Genomic DNA, 20,529 nt, shown 5'->3' on the forward strand with positions numbered 1-20,529 from the left:
ATTAGTATTATAATAACTAAGATACGTTTTTGTTTTTCATGCAATTACACAGTCCGTTAACATCAAAACAAGGCAAGTTTTAGAAGCCATTATTCGATATGGGTTCTGTATTATAACTATAGTTATTTTAAAAAAATATGTAGATATACAATGCAGTTAAAAAAACACCAAAAATAATACTAAATTTATTTATATAGGGTCATTTAGACATTGCGTTTCTATATTAAACCAATCACTAATCTTCTTAAAAATAATACTTTACAATAAGTTACTGAAACCGTAGACATAAAATAAAAAGTGTAAGTAAATTTCGTACAAAATAAATATTATTAAAAATTATTTTTAATTTTACACGCTTTAATGCTACTATGACTACTCTAAGAGCATTAGTCGCAGCGACATCATGTTCGCACAAAACTACAAAATTATCAAAAAAATAGAAAAGGTCAACCGAGATTTTTGGTGAAAACATTCGTTAATCATCGATGATTCGCGCAATGTTGGCAGAGGTCAAGACTGGAAATTGGTTTCATTCTATGTTGTTTCTTCTTCTTCTGTATATGTACGACTGAACTATTTATTTATCCAAAATTTGGAATGGAAAGGTCCTACTGGAGTGACTAAGTTTTACTAAGATTACTATCTTTCTCCTACTAGTTATACCAACCCCGAACAGTGTGGCATTTCAAAAATAGAGATGCACATATATTATATGTCAACCTGTTAAAAAAAAACAATATATCGATATCAACAAATGTCGATTTATTTGAACAGCGGTTTCCTAAAACGGCCGAATCCGGGCATCGAACCCTTATCCTGCCCGTTTCTAATCACTGAACCGTGCTGTTACGTGAACCCATACGTGCCAAGTCGGTAAAAAGGGGGGTAATAAGTTAGTGACCCTCCATGCGTGCTATACTACCGGTGGAACTGTAATGCTCTGGAATATGCTCTACTTTAGTGCACGTCATAATTTTTTCCAAAAATCTATAAAATAGTATATTTTTATAGGATTATTAGCAAACAGTTTTATAAACATGCACCTCATAAATACAATGTTACATGTTATTGATTAACTCTTAGGCACTATTTGTTTTCGAAACATAAAATTAATTCATAAATGTGTATCTACAATGCTTTATTAAAACAAAATATTTAAAATAAGATCGTAATGTGGAATGGAGCAAATATCATACCGTATCCTCAGTATCGTAACGATAGAACACCACATGCTACAGGTGTACACGCACACATACATGACTTTCATATACAGTATGTTGTTTTTGTATACATCACCCTACACTACTTCCATGCGCAGTTCCGCTTGAGATATTTTCGCAGTGGCCTTTAAATGTTTAGCTCCCACGCTTTATTTAAAAAAAAATAAAGTACATGCATTGTTCAATTTTTTTAAGGGTAATTCTTTGCGGTATTGTAATAATATGTCCACGGAAGATTTATACACCAATTGTTGTAATTTATAAAATTTCTTCAGGTATTTATATTTCATCCTTGTATTTGTCATTTATTTAAAGGAATTATAAGTGGAATTAAGATTTATGGACATTGCATGATTAACTACACCTACCATCTAAAAACAATCTAAATCCATAACATTTCACTAAAATTATTTTTTATTTGTACTTGTATTTTTTACTTTATAAGATCGGTTCACTTTTTGACGTCATCGGTGCAGCAAATTATATACTTCAAGTTCAGTCATTTTTACCTAAATACTGTGTGCATCTACAGCGAAATATCATTTATCATCCAATAGTACTTATAAACTATTAAACCTTTATGAATAGGATCAAAATACAGAAACAGCAAGCTGTATAAACCTTATCACTACTATACCTGAGCACATCAACTATCTACAAATTTATCCATACATACAAAAATATACTATATACACCTAAAGTCTGTAAAATAAAGTGCTTTTTTAAATACTAGAACCGCATATATAACTTGGCCGGAACATACATATTAACTAAAACATCTTGACCTCCCCCGTCCCTCTGTGTGGAACGAATTCAATTGAATAAACAGGGAAAGTACTAAACACGGCGGATCTTTCTATAATGGTGCTATTCGTGTTCCGATTTTGAAAAACGAATTAGTTATTCACATTTGCGCATCGTACGACGACGCACGTCGCCATTTTGTTATTTAGTTTATTTTTTTAATTTTACGTTTTGTTGTTTGGACTTTTTGACAATTTGTGATATTTTGTCGTGTGTTTTTGATTTTGTGCTTCATTGTATTGGTTACAATAAAATTTCTTTTGGAATAAACCTGTAAGTACTGAACATTACGTCATTTTTGATAACAATAAGTAAACCGCTGTAAAATAAATTTCATGAATGTTGCCATACGTATATACTTAGCACTACATTTAATTTTTCCTTCATGCATATGGAAATTTTCCATTAACGAAGTTTTTTAATTTATTACTGGCTATTAAACATTGTTAAGTCACTGCAACTGACTCATAACATGTGACTATTTATTTACTAAATCCAAAGCTATGTTAAGAACAATATATTAAAACTCATATGGTTTCCCTCATACATTTTCACAACATACCATCACGCGTGGGTTCCCAGGGGTATAAGCAGCAGTGCAAGTAAAGAAAAATTTATATTACATCCTTTTCTTAGATAAACTATATTCATCGAACCAACATACGCATTGACATTATTAGAAGTAAAACCTAATATCAAACGCAACAGATTATGTACCTACTTTATCACTTAATCAAAACTTAATAACAAACATTGCATATTATAAATGATGATTTTAGTTGCATTGTAAATATACTTTTTAGGAATTTATTCCACGTATAAATTAAGTGGTATTTCTAATAAGGGAAAGCCTATTTAGATAGGTACTACGGACCAATGCACCGCTGCATTTGCTTCTCGAAATGAAATAATCCAATCCATAATATTAAACATTATTTAGTTCAGTAAATATTTACGTATCACCAATTTGGAAAGCAGTTTCCACTACAGAAGAACTGACAACAAACTTATATTACATCTCTTTTGTCGCCAAACAGCTAGGTGCAGGCACTTGAGTGCATCATTTTGAGACATGCGGCCAGAGTAATTACTAAGAATTATAAAACGTAATCTTATTTCTCAGGATGACGGGTACAGTGTAGTGTCATGTAGAGCTTTACAATTTAAAGACAGGGCAGTCGCCCAGGGCCTTAGGCTTGTCAGGGACACACAGAAATAACAATACCCTTCTTTGGCAATGGGGTAGGCCTCCCAAAAATATGCAGCCCAACCCTGCAGTAGTTAAAACCGTCATTGTTTAAAGTTAGGTTTACTGTTGGTGGGTCCAGAAGTTTACCATCGGCAAAACAATTTGCTAGTTATATCAATAAGTTATATACAGTTATATGAAAAAAATCGATTCAATTTGGTATTTTACCATTATTCGATACTTTATGACCTCCAATTTATTGTTTATTAGACTATTTTTACCGAAAAAATGGTAAGCCCCAACTGTTCGTTAATTATCTTTGGTTATCACAGATATTATACCATAAGTATAAAGGAAATATAATATTAGTCACTTTAGACAGATAATATAATATGTCGTGTTAGTTTTATAACGTTATCATAAACTTTACGTGTATATTTTTAAAGTAATCGTATAAGACATACATCCAATAATATGAAAGTGTTGTTTATCCTTTCTGTTATTGTTAAATAGTTATTTTCCCAAGCATGAAAATAACGAAGTTGCATAATATACAATAACAATATTATATGCGTTTTTATTTAAGAAAAACACATAGACCAAAGACAAGCTTAGACGTGTTCAAACGAATCTAGTTATAGTAGCAAATTTTAAAGATATAGTTAAAGAAAAATTCCTTAAAGTGACAATCATTTTATAATTTACCTTATTTAATAAACATAGATTTTTGGGGCCGTTAGCCCTGACATGCTCTATAAGAAGATTTTTGGTTTGGGCATATAGAGATCAACTCCTCACTCCGCGTCAGGAGCTGGGGGGTTACAATTGTAAGTATAATAAAAGCTGAAATCAGCAAAGAAAAAAGCGAGGAACGGAAGAGGAAAGAGGAGGAATTTATTAAACTACTTGCGCGAGAAACTGGTTAGAGTTAATTTTTTCATGAAACTTGGAAGTTTACAGTGAAAAAAGAAGCCACAAGAGTTGTCACAAAGGAGATAACACTAAAGTAAATGTCATAACTTAGTAAAAATAACAGTCATTTTTGTCAATAAGAATCTGGAAAGATATTATTTTATCACCCGAAAATAATCTATGCCAAGATAGTATCTAACCAAATGTTATCCTTATGAAAGTGTAGTCTGCCTTTAGGTACACTTCCCTTATGTGCACAAAAGTCAACCACTCAGTTCTTGGTAATAACTAATATAACATTAGCGTGGGGTACAATTTGAGAATAGTAAGAACTCAACTGGAAAAGATTTGCAATTTGATTCGAGACGACCAACTCATGCGGGAAAATTCTTAGATCTTAACATATCATAATATATTTACATCATAGATTTTATCGCCTGCAAATAATCTTTACCTAGATGGTTATCTAAGCAAATGTTATCGTTAACGAAAGTGAATATTTTGATGACAATATTTGTAGAATTAACAACTCTGATCAAGGGTTGCGAGTGCTTAAAGCACTCACCCAAAAGTCAGGGGTGTTTGTATAACTCGACCCTTGTCAAGTGAAACCTACCTACGAGATAAAATATGTTTATGAAATCTATATGCGCCTAAGATACATGTGAGGGTATAGAACAGATTATAGCTATAAGTAGGCATAATCATTTATATTATAATTACCTACAAATAATGTAACTGATTAAACACCAGATAATATATATTTTTTATTTATATACGCAAATCCAATTCTTATATTTCTGCTCTATTTATAATATTAAGTTTGATAATGTTTATGAGATTATATTTAAAAAATTTACTAATATTTCAAATACGAACATTTTTGCAGATGTTTGAATGTTAGAACAAAATTTTGCTAAACGAATTTGGATTCAATTTATACAGAGTATAAGTCTTGGATTGACATTCTTTATTCCAGTAAAATACACAATAAGGCTTTTATTTTGAGTTTTACACAGGAATTGACACTCAAATAATACTTACACTATGTCAATAAAGATACCTACAGATAAATCAATTTAGGACGCGTGTTTGGGTCACCCGTCCAATAACGGACAGTAATAAAATGCTTCATAAACAATGTGACTTGACTTTCGAACGTTTAGGACGACATTTTCACTTTCTATAGCGTAATACATACTTATTGCATATTTAATGTGTTAATTACGATTTTACAATTACTTTTACTTTGCCAAACGTCATACAGTTTACCGTGTTTAATATGAAATTCGAATAAATTTTGATTTTTTTGTTTTGTATCCTCTATTACTACATATTACTCTATATTGGCGAAATGACCGACAGATAAACGGTGCAGGCCATAATTTAAAAGAAGAAGAAGAATATAGAAATCGTATATTCTGTATTAAAATCTCACTTTGTGCCAATAACTTTAGAACCAGGAAACTTGAAAGTCATTTTTCATCTCATGTGTTTACAGACTTAATACTAACTTGATTTAATGATTACACCAATTAATTGGTTTTAACAATCGACAAATTTTAATCACAAATTAAACAAAGAGGAAGAGGGAGTAATCGGTAACCGGTAACTAATAATTAATATGTCATTTAGAAACCGAATTTTAAATGGTTTCTATGTTCGTATACTTACAATATCGAAACACCTTTACAAAGTTTTTACATAAATTATAGTACGGTTTTTGTATACTTTAACAACACCAATTAGTCCAAATTGTGAATAAAATCGTAACTTACGATTATTCTTTAAAAATATTCTAATATTATTCGATTAAACGCATAAACCTTTCACCGTTACATAAATATTTGATGATGGCGTAAACGATTCCGTTTTATATTCAGAAATATAATTATCTGAAAATATGTAGAGCAATAATTATATAACACAGAGAAGTAAAATAACACGACACCGACCTGCAAAACGAATGTTATCCAATCTGCAACATTAGTTAACTGTCGCTTGCAAAAATAATTTCCGTAATATGGAAATCACCGGTACACATATAGAATTCTACATATTATTATACTTATAGAGAAGCATGTGCTGAAAGCCGTTGGTGGTGTACGAAGTCTTTATAGGTCGTTTTTAAATACCCTGGTGGGTTTCAAATACGACTAAAACGCGTAGTAAATGCAATGCAGTCTGAACGGCGCATTTTTATGTAAGAATCTGCGCATGGAAAATGCGGAAATAAAGTATTTATTTTGAACCATATTTAAAATTACAGAAACAAAAATTAATGATAATCTATTGAGGCCCTTTCTTCGAAGAAAGTTAAGGTTGAGCAAAAATAAAACTATAATAATAATCAACTTGACTTGACTTTAGATCCACCTCCTTTTTTCAGTCAATTTAAATCGCGCTTCATTAAGTTGTTTAAAAAAAAACTCTTGCGGCTCTAAGGAGATAATAACTTTCAAACTTAAATATTTAGTAGTCATTAAAGAGTTTATATGGACTACCGCCAAAACAATATTTTGATCTTTAATTATATTTCTCAGTTTCATTTAGTCACATCTTGTAACAAAAATATTAATATAAGGTTACAGTTTAATTTAGTCTCTCTATATTCTAGACTCTATTCTAAAAGTAATACAGGTTCAAATATGACGTCACTATGACGCTACTCGCTTCACAGTCCAACAAATGCTCAAACGCGTATCCCAGTTCGCTGGAGCGTGAAGAGCGCTCTTAACATCGTAAACGCAGCGAACATACTTATAATAATAACTTTATAAAAGATACTTTACATGAAATTTAATTTAGACTCTAAAATTTAGTGTAACAGAAAGTATGTTTAACCGAGATGGGAAAGCCAATACTTTTTTTCCTTTGTTTTAAGAACCAGGTTCTTAGCAGTAAATTACAATCTAGTCTATAAGACTAATAAGCAATACAATTCTAACTTATTTTTGTAGGTTTTAAATTTACTACAACTAACAATAATGTTCTAGGCACTTTCTTTGAGTCTGGGAACATAAAAACAGCCAATTATTTGAAACTATATATTATTAATTTTCTATTAAAGAAAATAGATTTTAGGTACTGATAGCCTTATTACTCATTATAAAATGTCTAAGGTACCAATATAGTATTAGTAGGGTCGCAAGGTGGCTTTAATTCACACTATAATACATGGATCAAGGAACCAAAACTCTAACTCTACATTTTAACTGCTAACTATGTGTAACATTCTATGCGCTGTAATACGTTTTGAATGCATTTTTTAAATTAGAGAATATATTAATATAGTATATAACATTACATTTATATTTCAATTATACTTACATTGTACAAATAACGAGGCACGTGAATGAGTCACTGCTGGATTTTCTACTACAAGTAATACTAGTATGGGTGCATCATGCAACTACAGCATATGATCTTAAGTGTAGATTTCGCCCTAGGTCCATAAGCCTTTAACACCTTAGAAACACGTTATCATTAAAAATAAACGGTAGCTAGAAAGATTCATAATCTCATGTTTGTGGAAAAGCTAAACGAACCGCCAGAGGATGGCGAAAATTGATAATATTATGAGATATTATCAGTGATAAGAGCTAATTAATAATGACAAGGCCAGAAACGTCAGCCATTGGTTCGGCGCGTTTAAGTTTATACAATGAACAAGTCTGTTGTTTTTAATATTTTTATTAAAAAAAATGGTTTATTAAAACATATTTTACAAGAATTATATTTAAAAACAGTCTGGGTACTTAGATTGTTGAAAAAAATATGTCACGACTCTGTGTTGTTTTATTGAGATTGGTAGAGACTAACATATAACTGACGTATAGGTCTATCGATCAATCACAAACATTAAAATTAAACATCAACTTACGAGATGCGTTTTTGGAACATTCAACGGGGGCTAAACTTTATCATTTACGGTTACTTTAAATTCTCTTGACTGCCTCGATGGCGTAGTTGTACTGCGTGCACGGTACAGCAGCGCTCTTAAGGCCTGGGTTCGAATCCCAGGTCGGGCAAGTCGGAGTCTGGAATTTGTGCTCGATATGGCAAAAGGCCCGCCCCCTATCACATCATGGGACGGAACACACTTGGCAAAAAGTATGAGCTCTTATTGCACCTCTGCATAGTCCTTCGGGAATAATTTTGTTTTTAAATTCTCTACTTAATATTTAATGTTAAATTAATATTTACCAGATTATTAGTATTTTTTACTAGAATCTGTTCTAGATTATGATATCATAGGTCATAATAGTTGACTAATAATTACGATACATTAATTTGCATCTCATAGTTTTATAACATTTTGAAAACCGGAATTGAGTCTCCGTTAGGCAAGAGTATAGACATAGGTCAATCGACACAATAGGTCATGACCTCGTTTCTTTGACGGTCAAGGTTTTGATGGAGAACATATGTGTCAGCTATATACAGGGTCATGTTTGCATTGCGTTACTAAATGAAACCACATATTCGTACTTACTTCATCATTGTGCCAAAAAGTATCCATGAATATTTTCGACAAAAATTCCGGTTTTAATTTCTTAATTTTTCATCATTTTGTAGGTCATATTATAAGGGGATTCTGTAGACAGAGTACTCTCTCTGTGTTCTACAGCGCACTGTGTTCTACAGAATGAAAGTTATAACTGCATTATAAGGTGTGTCTATCGCTTACAATTGGGTGGTGATTATTTATCCATGTTCTGTAGACATAATAAGTTAGACAAGTTGAAAAGTCCGATCGATCGTCTCATATGTGAAATGTCAGTGGTATCTATACATAGTAAAATATAACTAACCTTCACACATTGACCTAACAAATGCTTAAATGAGTTAGAATACATAGAAACACTACGAGTCGCATGATGTTGACGTTTGATATTGTGTAACGGCTTTTAAAAATGCTTCACATACTGACAATAGCAGATTAAGAATGGGTGTAATTCTACCTAGGAATAGTGCACTTGTGTGTTCCGTTCGACTAACCAGTGATTAAAGACTTACTAAATAAGTATACAAGGTCGTTTTGACATTGCGTTACTAAATGAAACCATATACTTTTCTATTTGAAAATAACACTTTACAATATGTTACTTGAGCCGTAGATGTAAAATAATATGTAAGTTTCGAACAAAATAAATATTAATAAAAAGTAATTTTAATTTCACACGCTCTAATGCCACTACTACTCTAAGAGAGTTCATCGCAGCGGCAACATCATACTTTCAGTCGGAAATACACTAACGTACACGCCGTATTCGCATTAAACTACAATATGATCGAAAATTAAAAAATCGAAACCATGATTATTGGTGAAAATATTTGTTATTAATGGACGATTTTTAGCACAATGTCAGCAAAGGTGAAGATGAGTATATGGTTTAATTTAGTAACGAAATGTCAAAATGACCCTGTATAGTACTGAATTGTATAACGTACAGTATCTTATCGTTTATCTAAAACAAAAGCATATTGCTCGTGTGCGAATATCATATTCCAAGGTCAAAGACAAACAATATAATTTACTCAAGTGTTACAATACAGTAATTAAGTTAACATTACACAATGTTGCCACACTCATTGTGACCTATCCGTGATTAATGAAGATTTGTATTTAGGCAAGGTGTTTCAGTAATGTACTGATCTATTTTTTTTATATTTCATAATTTATATAAAACTAGCTTTTGCCCGCGGCTCCGCCCGCGTTACAAAGTTTTTCGGGCTAAAGTATTCCGTTATAAAAGTCGCGCTATATATTTTCCCGGGAGCCTATGTTCTTCCCAGGGTTTCAAACTATCTCCATACCAAATTTCATCTTAATACGTTGGGTAGTTTTTGAGTTTAACACGTTCAGGCAGACAGATGCAGCGAGGGACTTTGTTTTATAATATATATTTTTAGAACTTTTTAAGAGGAACAATCCCGTCATACATCATTGTTGCATGACTTTAACCGTTTACGCAGCGCACGCAACGGAAGCTCTCAAAACTAATAATTTTTCCCCGTTTTTGCAACATGTTTCATTACTGCTCCGCTCCTATTGGTCATAGCGTGATGATATATAGCCTATAGCACTCCGGGATCAAAGGGCTATCCAACACAAATTTATTTTTTCAGTTCAAACCGGTAGTTCCTGAGATTAGCCATTACTGCTCCGCTCCTATTGGGTATAGCGTGATGATATATAGCCTATAGCACTCCACAAACAAAGGGCTATCCAACGCAAAAATATTTTTTCAGTTTGGACCGGTAGTTCCTGAGATTAGCCATTACTGCTCCGCTCCTATTGGGTATAGCGTGATGATATATAGCCTATATCACTTCACGAATAAAGGGCTATCCAACGCAAAAATAATTTTTCAGTTTGGACCGGTAGTTCCTGAGATTAGCCATTACTGCTCTGCTCCTATTGGGTATAGCGTGATGATATATAGCCTATAGTACTCCACGAACAAAGGGCTATCCAACGCAAAAATAATTTTTCAGTTTGGACCGGTAGTTCCTGAGATTAGCCATTACTGCGCCGCTCCTATTGGGTATAGCGTGATGATATATACCTATACCACTCCACGAACAAAGGGCTATCCAACGCAAAAAGAATTTTTCAGTTTGGACCGGTAGTTCCTGAGATTAGCCATTACTGCTCCGCTCCTATTGGGTATAGCGTGATGATATATAGCCTATAGCACTCCACAAACAAAGGGCTATCCAACGCAAAAATAATTTTTCAGTTTGGACCAGTAGTTCCTGAGATTGGCCATTACTGCTCCGCTCCTATTGGGTATAGCGTGATGATATATAGCCTATAGCACTCCACGAATAAAGGGCTATCCAACGCAAAAAGAATTTTTCAGTTTGGACCGGTAGTTCTGAGATTAGCCATTACTGCTCCGCTCCTATTGGGTATAGCGTGATGATATATAGCCTATAGCACTCCACGAACAAAGGGCTATCCAACGCAAAAAGAATTTTTCAGTTTGGACCGGTAGTTCCTGAGATTAGCGCGTTCAAACAAACAAACAAACAAACAAACAAACAAACAAACTCTTCAGCTTTATATAATAGTATAGATAAATTGCAAAATTTCGTTTTGAATTTCGAGTTTTAACATTTCTGGATAATAGCTTGTTACAATTAAAATTATAATTTGTTTGAATTATTATTTATATTGCTTCAAAACTGATCTGAATAATCAATAACTCAATTACATAATAATTAAAATATTTATAATAACATATTATGCACATGTTGAAAAGAATAATTCAATATTCATTACAATATTTATATTTTCTTTATTTTTGTCATATATATATCCTTCTTAATCATTCATACAAATTAAAATTCTAAAGTTCTTGAACGTGTATAGGTATTTAGATGTTTTTGAAGTAAATGTCAAGTCCTTCAAACGGCTAATATTAAAAATGAGAGTCAGACATCTGGTGCTGGCTGGAATGGAAATAGCAAAATATTGATTTATTTCTTGATCTATTTTATATATTTAGTAAATTTATTATTCTCCCCATATGTAGATGCGCCCTAACTAGAAGTGGCGAAAGGTGAAATTTTTCAAAAGGTAATTCCCTGAAAAAAAGAAATTCTTAGTTAACATGTCGTGACCAATTTAACAGAAAACAAAAACTAAGACACACGTAAATAAACCTAAAGCGGAAGCCGGTAGGAATCGAATGTGTGGACGCTTCGCCACTAATACCTAGTTTATTTCTGCACCACCCTAAGGTGGACTGGTAGAAAATACCTTAGGCAATAAGTCCGCGTAAATACTTCTCTGTAAGTATATAATGTGTATAAATAAATAAATCGCTGAATGTCTAGGAATTATTTGTCCAAGAATAACCATATAAATACAACAAAATAACTACTATCAGACCGTCGAATACTGTTGATTATGCACATTTCAACCGGCCCGGACCCCTCTTTTTAAATGAGGGTCCAAATAAAAGACAACAGATGGAACAACTGTTACACAAAACAGGTGGCGATAAAAAAACAAATTTTGTATCGGAGATTAGTGGGTAGCAAGAGTGGAATAGACTTTTAGAAAACTAAAATTGGTTACTTAAATACAACTACATTGAAAATTGAACCTTATCGACTATAATCTCAATTAAATTACGACCTAATCGCCTACAATGTTAATTAAATTATAGATTAATAAAGACGTTGTCTTTCGATTTTCGCCATAAGAAAAATACACTGGCTAGCAACTTGTCTAGCTGAATGTACGTCTATATCGACTGATTGACTAGAATGGACTAATCAACAAAAGCCGCGATGGCGAATTTTCACCAAATATTAGTCCGTAACAAGTTAGGTACTAAACATATCTGGTATTGGTATACCAGGCATGTTTTAACAAGCCCCATTAACTTTATGTTTATTTCTCTTTCAGGTAGAAGCTATGTATGAAACACAAGGATATTTGGTCTAATCTTGTGATACTTCAGAACGGCAAAAATGTCCGACAACGAAGGACCAGTCACCGTAGACGATCTGCCTATATCCTTCCAGGTATTCATATATTATAAACATTTCTAGATTTTTTTAACAGAAGGTAAAATTGTCGAAACATAACTCACAATGCTAAATTCAATGAGTTATACCATTATTAAATTTAGAAAATGGCTTGTGAAGTAGAATACAAAATACTAGCATGAGTTAAAGTTAAATTACAGAGAAGGATTTCAGTGCGCTCAGGTCATGAATTAATTCTCATGAATCATGATTCATGAGACCTATTGGTTCATGGTATTGGTTATTCATGGTATTAGACATCATGATGCCCAATACCTAATAATTACACATGTCCTAAACGAAATACAACCTCGCAAACTGCTGCTTGGTGACAGAATTAGATTCACGTTAATAAAATATTTAATAGTGAATTTTTAAAGCGATAAAAAACTTATAATACTGTTTATCTTATGAAATTGTTATGAATCTATGAATAATAATATACATAACAATAATATGTACATAGATTAATAAAATTTGTTGCGTAAAAATAATTCTTTAAGAGCTACAGCAATAAACATTCATATAACCAATGATTAATCTAATCAGTGTTTGACGCAAGGAAAAAAGCGACAAAATAGTGGATAGTGAAAACACTGATTAACAACATTTAATTAAAGATGGGTAAAGTCGTTTCACGCAGAATGAGCTAAATTATGCACTGCATAAAGTTTATTTTCCAATTGCAACGGTACAATTCTGTCACGTGATGAATTAAAAAAATAATAATCTATTTGACAGGTCTGTTTAATGTTTTGGAACGAAATAGTTTCTAAATTTTGATATAATATTGTATTTATTTATGTAGATCCATTTATTACGCTAAGGTTAATGAACTTTTATAGTTCTGATCAATTTAGTCTCATTTTTGAGGTCAATTTATTTAACATTGTTTCATCTTTATTAAATCTCGTGTCGACGTATGTCCATCTACAATGGTGGTTAATAAAGTAATAAGCTTAATTCCCAACGTAGATGGAATCGAAGGATTAAATCAATTTGTAAAATTCTTTAAATAACAATTTTAAAGGAAACAAGAAAAAAATTGATAATACTATCTACTTCATCACGTTCCCAAATAATCCAATCAAAAACAATCATATTAATTAATTGATAATAATCAATGTTGACCACTATATCTCCTGCCAATACCCACACCCGAATAATAATAAAATAGCTGTACAGAGAAGCGATGAAGAAATGAACAGTCTTCATATTTCGTACGTTTATATATTAATATATTTCTCACGAACGTCATGGGGTAACGTTATTTTCATGGATGATAGTTGTTTAAACAGGCTAAACTGTACTTTAAATCAGAGGCAATGTTATTTTGACAAATCAGGAATCAAGCGAAGTACTCCATACATTCTGGCCCTGACGTGGCACAATGAAACTATTAAAAGCTAATGATAACAAGGCAGAGAAATCTGGGCAAAATTATAAGCACAAACTTTCCATAATTGATGTTATGATGTGTATTGGAGTTTCTGATTTCTTTTATATAAGTAATTACTCTATACTCAACGTAATCTAAGTATATTTTAATGCCCCATCGGAGCTAATGGTTTAACCCATAAATAAAAAAAATATCGTTATCTTAATACATCCGGCTAATCTCATGATTAGCCTTTTTATCAAAATTGTCCGAAATAAACCGCGATATCTAGGGATACGAGAATATATTAGTACTGCTATTGAAAGCGAAATACCATGAAAATTGTGGATTTTGATAAAAATAGAATAAACTGATACGTAAGTTCTTTCAGACCAAATTAGCAGCAGTTAAGGTATTTTTTGTATTTCTCAATAAGTACAAATTCAAATAGCACTGAGATATAATTAACATAGACTTTGCCTTCTTCCCATATGAGCTGAAAGTTTTTACTTTATACAATTTTCATCTATTTAAGGCTGTATCGTGCACATAAATCCTTTATCTAAAATGATATATAGTACATTAAACGTGTAGCGTAATAACTGGAGCGAGCAGTCGCCATTGCTGCACCGGATGTTACGTCACCACGAACAATACACATTTGAGGCCCGTTCTACATAATTATGGCAAATGTGCAAACTTCAGAGGGAATGGAAATCTTATACAAATAGATACACTAAAAAATGGTGGATTTAGAAGTTAAACGTGGGCGATACAAACCCATAGACTAGATCTTGATCTTGGTGAAGACAAAGGATATGACAGTGAATAGGAGATGCAAAAGTTGACATGAATGTGTTCCCTTAATAGAAGAAAGATGTAGTAAAAAAAAAGAAAAAGTGAAAAGACTTGAAATGCTACTTTTCAGTTAACTGCAAAAGAAATATCGCACCAAATTTTTCCACAAAGCTAAACGACAAAGAAATATGCAATACACTTTTTATTATATACAAATACTCACATTCAAAATTATTGAAGGATCATCATTCAAGTCCTATGTCCCCTACATGAGGTAGAGGACATCCACAGTCACTTTCCATCCTGCACGGTCTTGAACTGCCTGCTTGATTTCGCTCCGAAGCCAAATATTGAAGGATGTATACTATTTATTTACAGGTCAAATATCTTGGCCAGAGCGATGCAAGAGGATTATGGGGAATCAAACACACAAGGAAACCAGTAGACCTCATGGTGGCAGCAGCAAAGGCACTTCCGCCAGGTCAGCTATGGGTTTATCCCGTTTACGTAAATTAATCTTGTCAACGTACTAATCTCACTGGCCATTAGTTGCAAATGACATGAAATTAGTATAATGACGATAATGAGAGAGTTCAAGTTTCTACACTTTTACATTCAATTACATTTCAAACACTGCTAAACTAGTCTTAATATGAATAGTAGTACAGTTAACAATTAGTATAAACCTTCTGATTTCAATTACAGGTCAGATATTACCAATAGTGAAGTTAACGATCACAGTAGACGGAGTACACTTAGAGACACTCAACCATGGAACGAAGAGAGATGAGTTCGAACACATGTCGGTGTTCTTCAACATCGAGTCGATATCGTACGGAGTCCAGGACCTGGTGTACACGAGGGTGTTTTCCATGATCATTGTAAAGGACAACGCTGATGTGAAGGGGTTGAATCCTTTCGAATGCCACGCGTTCGTTTGTGAATCAAGGTATGTTTTGGTTTCGAATGGTAAGGGCAACTAATGAAAGGTGTTTTATAAATATTGTTTTTAAGGGCTACATCTAGAAAGCTATTATGCATTTTACGATAACGGCCTATTTTTAAAATGAGAATGGAAATTATTCTTGTCAGTACTCAGTATCCATATCATAGCCTTTGTATTTTCATATCTACTGCGTCTAAAGTTTTTACCTCCTCCCCCCTCCTCCACTCCTTACTTCAAAGATTCAAATTCTAACAAATATTCTATTACAATATAAACAAAAAACAAAAACACATCACGCGTTATTCCTTAACGGGGTAAATAGAGGCAATACTGTTTGCTAAACCAGGGCATCCATTTTTCACCATGTCTGTTCCGCCTCATTAAGTGACAGGGATGAGCCTATCGGCATATCAGACACAAATTCTAGACGCCGAGCTGATACTGAGCAAAGAAATGATGACAAAAAATTACCACGTAAAACTTTGCACGTGCAGAGTTTTAAAGAACATGATAAAAATGTTGCATCATCAGAATTTGTTTCTGTTACATTGTTCATTCAATAAAATTGATGTGACATATTTAATGCTCTCTTTATCAATAGACTGACATGCTCTTAAGATATCTTTCGTAAAATTGAACACTAAGGCATGAAATTCCTCTTCATATGAGATATTTTTATCACCTTTTTACAACATTTCACATAACCAATAATATTTGGTATTTTATCACGATATCGGATATCAGACTTCGTCATGAGAAATAGTTCAGTCATGTCAAATAAAACTTATAGGTATTATAAATTGTGGTACTAGACAATTTGAATCTCGCGGTGTTTAAGTTATCCTAACATTTATATGTTGCCTATATTATGTTAATCCAGAATATGTGGGCCACATTCCATTAAAACGCATTTGCTTTCACTTGTAACAAATTCAAACTACTCAAAGTTTCGTGTTTATGACTACCACAGTACCGTAGTTGTATTAGGGTACGATAGCAGTGCTAAAGTCTTGGATTAGATCACCGGGCGGGCAAAGTGATATTGTGTTTTTCAATATCAGCCTAAAGCCCTGTATTCATGCCTTATATATCGATAGGCTCACCCCATATCACAATAAGAGATAGAATACATACAGTGGAAAGTGGATGCACCAATTGCGCCTCTGTTTCCGCCTTTGGCGATAAAAGGAATGAGTATGTACATATATAAGGTCATAATGATTAAGTACTAGTTTTAGAAGTTATAGGTACTGAAAGTACCTATAACTTGTGTCCACATTAGAAAGAATAACAGTATTTGCCAACTTTTAATAAATTGAGTGAAAAATTAGAGAAAATTAAAAAATGTATCATTAATGTAGTGTAGATAGAAGTAAAATGAACCCCAGTGTCAACTCCTTTATTAGTTTGAAATAAACACACGTGTTTTCAAGCACCCACGTGACGCATCTTGAGAACAACACATACTTCTAATCTCAATTTGTAAACACTCGTCAGACTATTGTGAAATCATCTGACATTTATCAGTCACCTGTTTTATCAGTTGATTCAAGATAAAATTCTTCTCTTATCGGAGGTGGTTGGATCGGCTCATGAGAAAATGTTAACTCCATCTTTTGGCCACTATTTATCATCATGTTTAAAATACACTGAATTTGCAAATTCTATTTCATTGTTTTATACGTTGGTGGAATTCGGAATAATGGCTTAAAAATGGCATGATATTTGTAAGTTTCTTCAATTATGTATTGTTTTTTATTCATATAAAATTCGGATTAACGATTCAAAAATAAAACAACATTTATAAGATTTTCCAATAATTGTGTTTTTTACGACATGGACATTTTTAGGGCCAACGAGCATATGATTCACCCAATGGTAAATGATCACCACAGCCCGTGGGCATCTGCAATACCAGGGAACTGTTATTCCTACTGCACAGATTCATAACTATACGACGTGGTAAAACTCCAAATTCCATCCACATCACCTCGGAGCTTGGCATTCCACTACAGTACGGTTATTTATTTCCTTTTTATTTGTTAATTACAGAAATTCAGCTAGGAGATTAACGTATTCCCTGGCAGCAGCTTTCCAAGACTATTCAAGAAGAGTGAAGGAAATGCAGGCACAGCCGGGTGAGTTACATCTTTAATCTATACTCATGTTAGAAAAAAATGGATTCATGTACAGTCAGCCACATGACTGAGTAGCTGAACAATTTCAAAATTTTAGATCGTCAAAACACGTTTTAGATCCATTTTGTTTTCTTCTCGCAAAAATCAAATATAAAGAATTTACTTTACATCACACACAAAAAATAATTAAACTAACACGTGTAGGCGATTTGAACTTATGTGCCTGGCTGGACAATACAATATACCTTAGAAAACACTAATCTAAAACTTCTTGCGACCATGATATACCTAGATAATTCACGAGTGCTGTTAGATACTTTACCTCCGTACCGGTACAGGAGTGATACCACGAGCAAAAGCTATTAAATATATTTTGAGTCATCTATCAAAATATCAATGCCAACTATTATATTCGTGCACTATAACAATCGTTATTGATAGAAAGTTATGGATACATTTGGATTATGATTGTAACAATCTACTATCTGACAGGTTAAGGTCGTACCCTATACTTGATCTATTAATTTCTTCGGCTTCTTATTATGGTAGAGTCATAGGTATAAGACCGGTGAAACCAATATAACCGTTCCACTCATCTCTTAAATGGTGGTAGCGATAACGCGTTATAGCCCGCGATAAAAAAAAAAGGTGTATCTAAAGCATTTGTCTTTAATCACACTATAAGTTTCACTTACTTTAAACTAAGTAATCCACGTGTTTGAAATACATCATAATATACAATTTATAGTCAGCCACAAAATTCAAAGTTCAATATTTTAAATCGCCTATATAAATTAAGTTTTATTGATTTTGCTGTGTGAATTAAAGTAAATCCCTTCTATTACATTTAGTGAACTAAAAATTAATATTGACAAAAACACAAAAGTGTATTGTCAATTTGAAGATTTTAATTTATTCAACAACTTATGTGGCTGACTAACTCACCATAATTCTCAATAAATTCATTTGTTTTCGTAAATATTTCAGAGCTTGATGACAGGCCGCCAAGCATGAAAAAGAAGTTCGCTATCGACCTTAGAACTCCTGAAGAAATCGAAGCAGATTTGGAAACTGAAGCATAAATTCTATTAATTAAACTTAAATCTAATTACAGACATGTCTCCGGGCCATTAAATTTATTAAAACATTTTGGACGTGAAAAAGAAACGTCGGACTAGACTGCATGGTTGAAGACCTTTGCCTTCTCTTTTTAAAAACGAGGAGAAAATAAAACCAAAATAAAATACTAAAATCTAACTGGTCCTTTGATATTGGGCACACGAAATCGCGTGATCATAATTCATTTTATCATATCGCGTTATGCATCATAATATACTATTGGTTGATAAAATTATGACATATACATTCAATGAATGACGCATATTAATTAATGTGCTATATTTGTGCATAGATATCTTGCATATTCGAAAATATCGTATCAAGTAAAATTCATGTAAATTGACAGTATGGCGCGATATCACGCGATTCGTTCAATCTGAGTACATAAAGATTTATATTCTCATCTGCGTGAGGTATAGGTAATATATTCAATTATTTATAAAAATATAACAAAATATTTTCTAATGTTTTTACCAAAGGATGTCATATATACATTTCTAGCTTTATTTATTGTTTAACAAAAAGCATTCCCTATTTCTGTTGAGTTATTCACTTCGACGTTCTAGATCGCCTAAGTTTATTTACTATAATAATTTCAGAGGACATGACGAATGAGTATATTAGTATAGCCTGACCAGGAAAATAAAAAAACCTTGCCGTGCTGAGGCCAAATATGGAACTATTTTTTTGTACTGACATTATTAATAATGAAGAAGCGAAAGTGGTGCCCTCGAGAACATTTTTTTTTATTTTTCTGGTCTGGCTATAAGGCTCTATATCCTTGTCTGAGACTTTACTGTTCTACCTGAACGTTTGTATTAGAACAATTGAATTTTCGAATAATACGAAAACGTACAGTTAGAATGTATATTCGAGATTAATTTTATGAAATTTTGTGATTACTTAGATTTAAGTTATAATAAGAAATTTACAGTGTAATTAGAATCAGGGGAAACAAATAGTTCACAGCGTAAGGAGTCGCGTAGACAGTTAAAGCTAATTGCGTCTGCGCAATACCTAAAATGATTTTTCAATTGGTACATTAAAAGAATTCAAATAAATTTGATTGAATTCTATCTAACGGACGCTTCACATTTTTTTTTAATATTCCGACTTTAAAACAAAAGGATTTTCTTAATTCGTATTCGTTTTTTTGACATATTGTTTCCTGTAGAAAACTTGGGCAAGTAACTCATCCGTCTGAGAAAAGTATAATATGTTGACTCGTGATTGAAAAATCAAGCCTTGACTAAAAAAATCAGGACATATCGCCAATTTCTGCACTGGTTCTATTTATTTCATATTTAGCTTGTAAATTATTATTTTGTTAAAATACAGTTTGTTGCGAGTAATGTTTATTTTATTTTTCCACCTTCAACCTTTCGATTATACAACACAATAATTTCTCAAAAAGGTTGCTTCAAAAAACAATTCTTCCATATTTTAAAACAGATAAAGTATCGACGATTTCAGGAGAG

At 32.6% G+C, this 20,529-nt stretch overlaps 1 protein-coding gene across 1 annotated transcript; it reads left to right on the forward strand.

Annotated features, from left to right (window-relative positions):
• Positions 1–2,104: 2,104 nt before the first annotated feature.
• LOC115456466 lies at positions 2,105–20,403 on the forward strand. The gene is made up of 6 exons (XM_030185554.2): positions 2,105–2,297; positions 12,551–12,669; positions 15,227–15,329; positions 15,554–15,797; positions 17,847–17,932; positions 18,920–20,403. The coding sequence occupies exons 2-6, from the start codon at positions 12,616–12,618 to the stop codon at positions 19,012–19,014; spliced, it is 582 nt and encodes a 193-aa protein (XP_030041414.1). The 5' UTR covers positions 2,105–2,297; positions 12,551–12,615; the 3' UTR covers positions 19,015–20,403.
• Positions 20,404–20,529: the final 126 nt, after the last annotated feature.

This window comes from Manduca sexta, chromosome 18 (genome assembly GCF_014839805.1).
Source record: "Manduca sexta isolate Smith_Timp_Sample1 chromosome 18, JHU_Msex_v1.0, whole genome shotgun sequence".
NCBI lineage: Eukaryota > Metazoa > Arthropoda > Insecta > Lepidoptera > Sphingidae > Manduca > Manduca sexta.

Coding starts and splice junctions, on each gene's coding strand:
- LOC115456466 (XM_030185554.2), top strand. CDS start 12,616: ATGTCCGACAACGAAGGACCAGTCACCGTAGACGATCTGCCTATATCC. Junction 12,670..15,226: donor ATCTGCCTATATCCTTCCAG/GTATTCATATAT, acceptor ATTTATTTACAG/GTCAAATATCTTGGCCAGAG. Junction 15,798..17,846: donor GCGTTCGTTTGTGAATCAAG/GTATGTTTTGGT, acceptor TGTTAATTACAG/AAATTCAGCTAGGAGATTAA.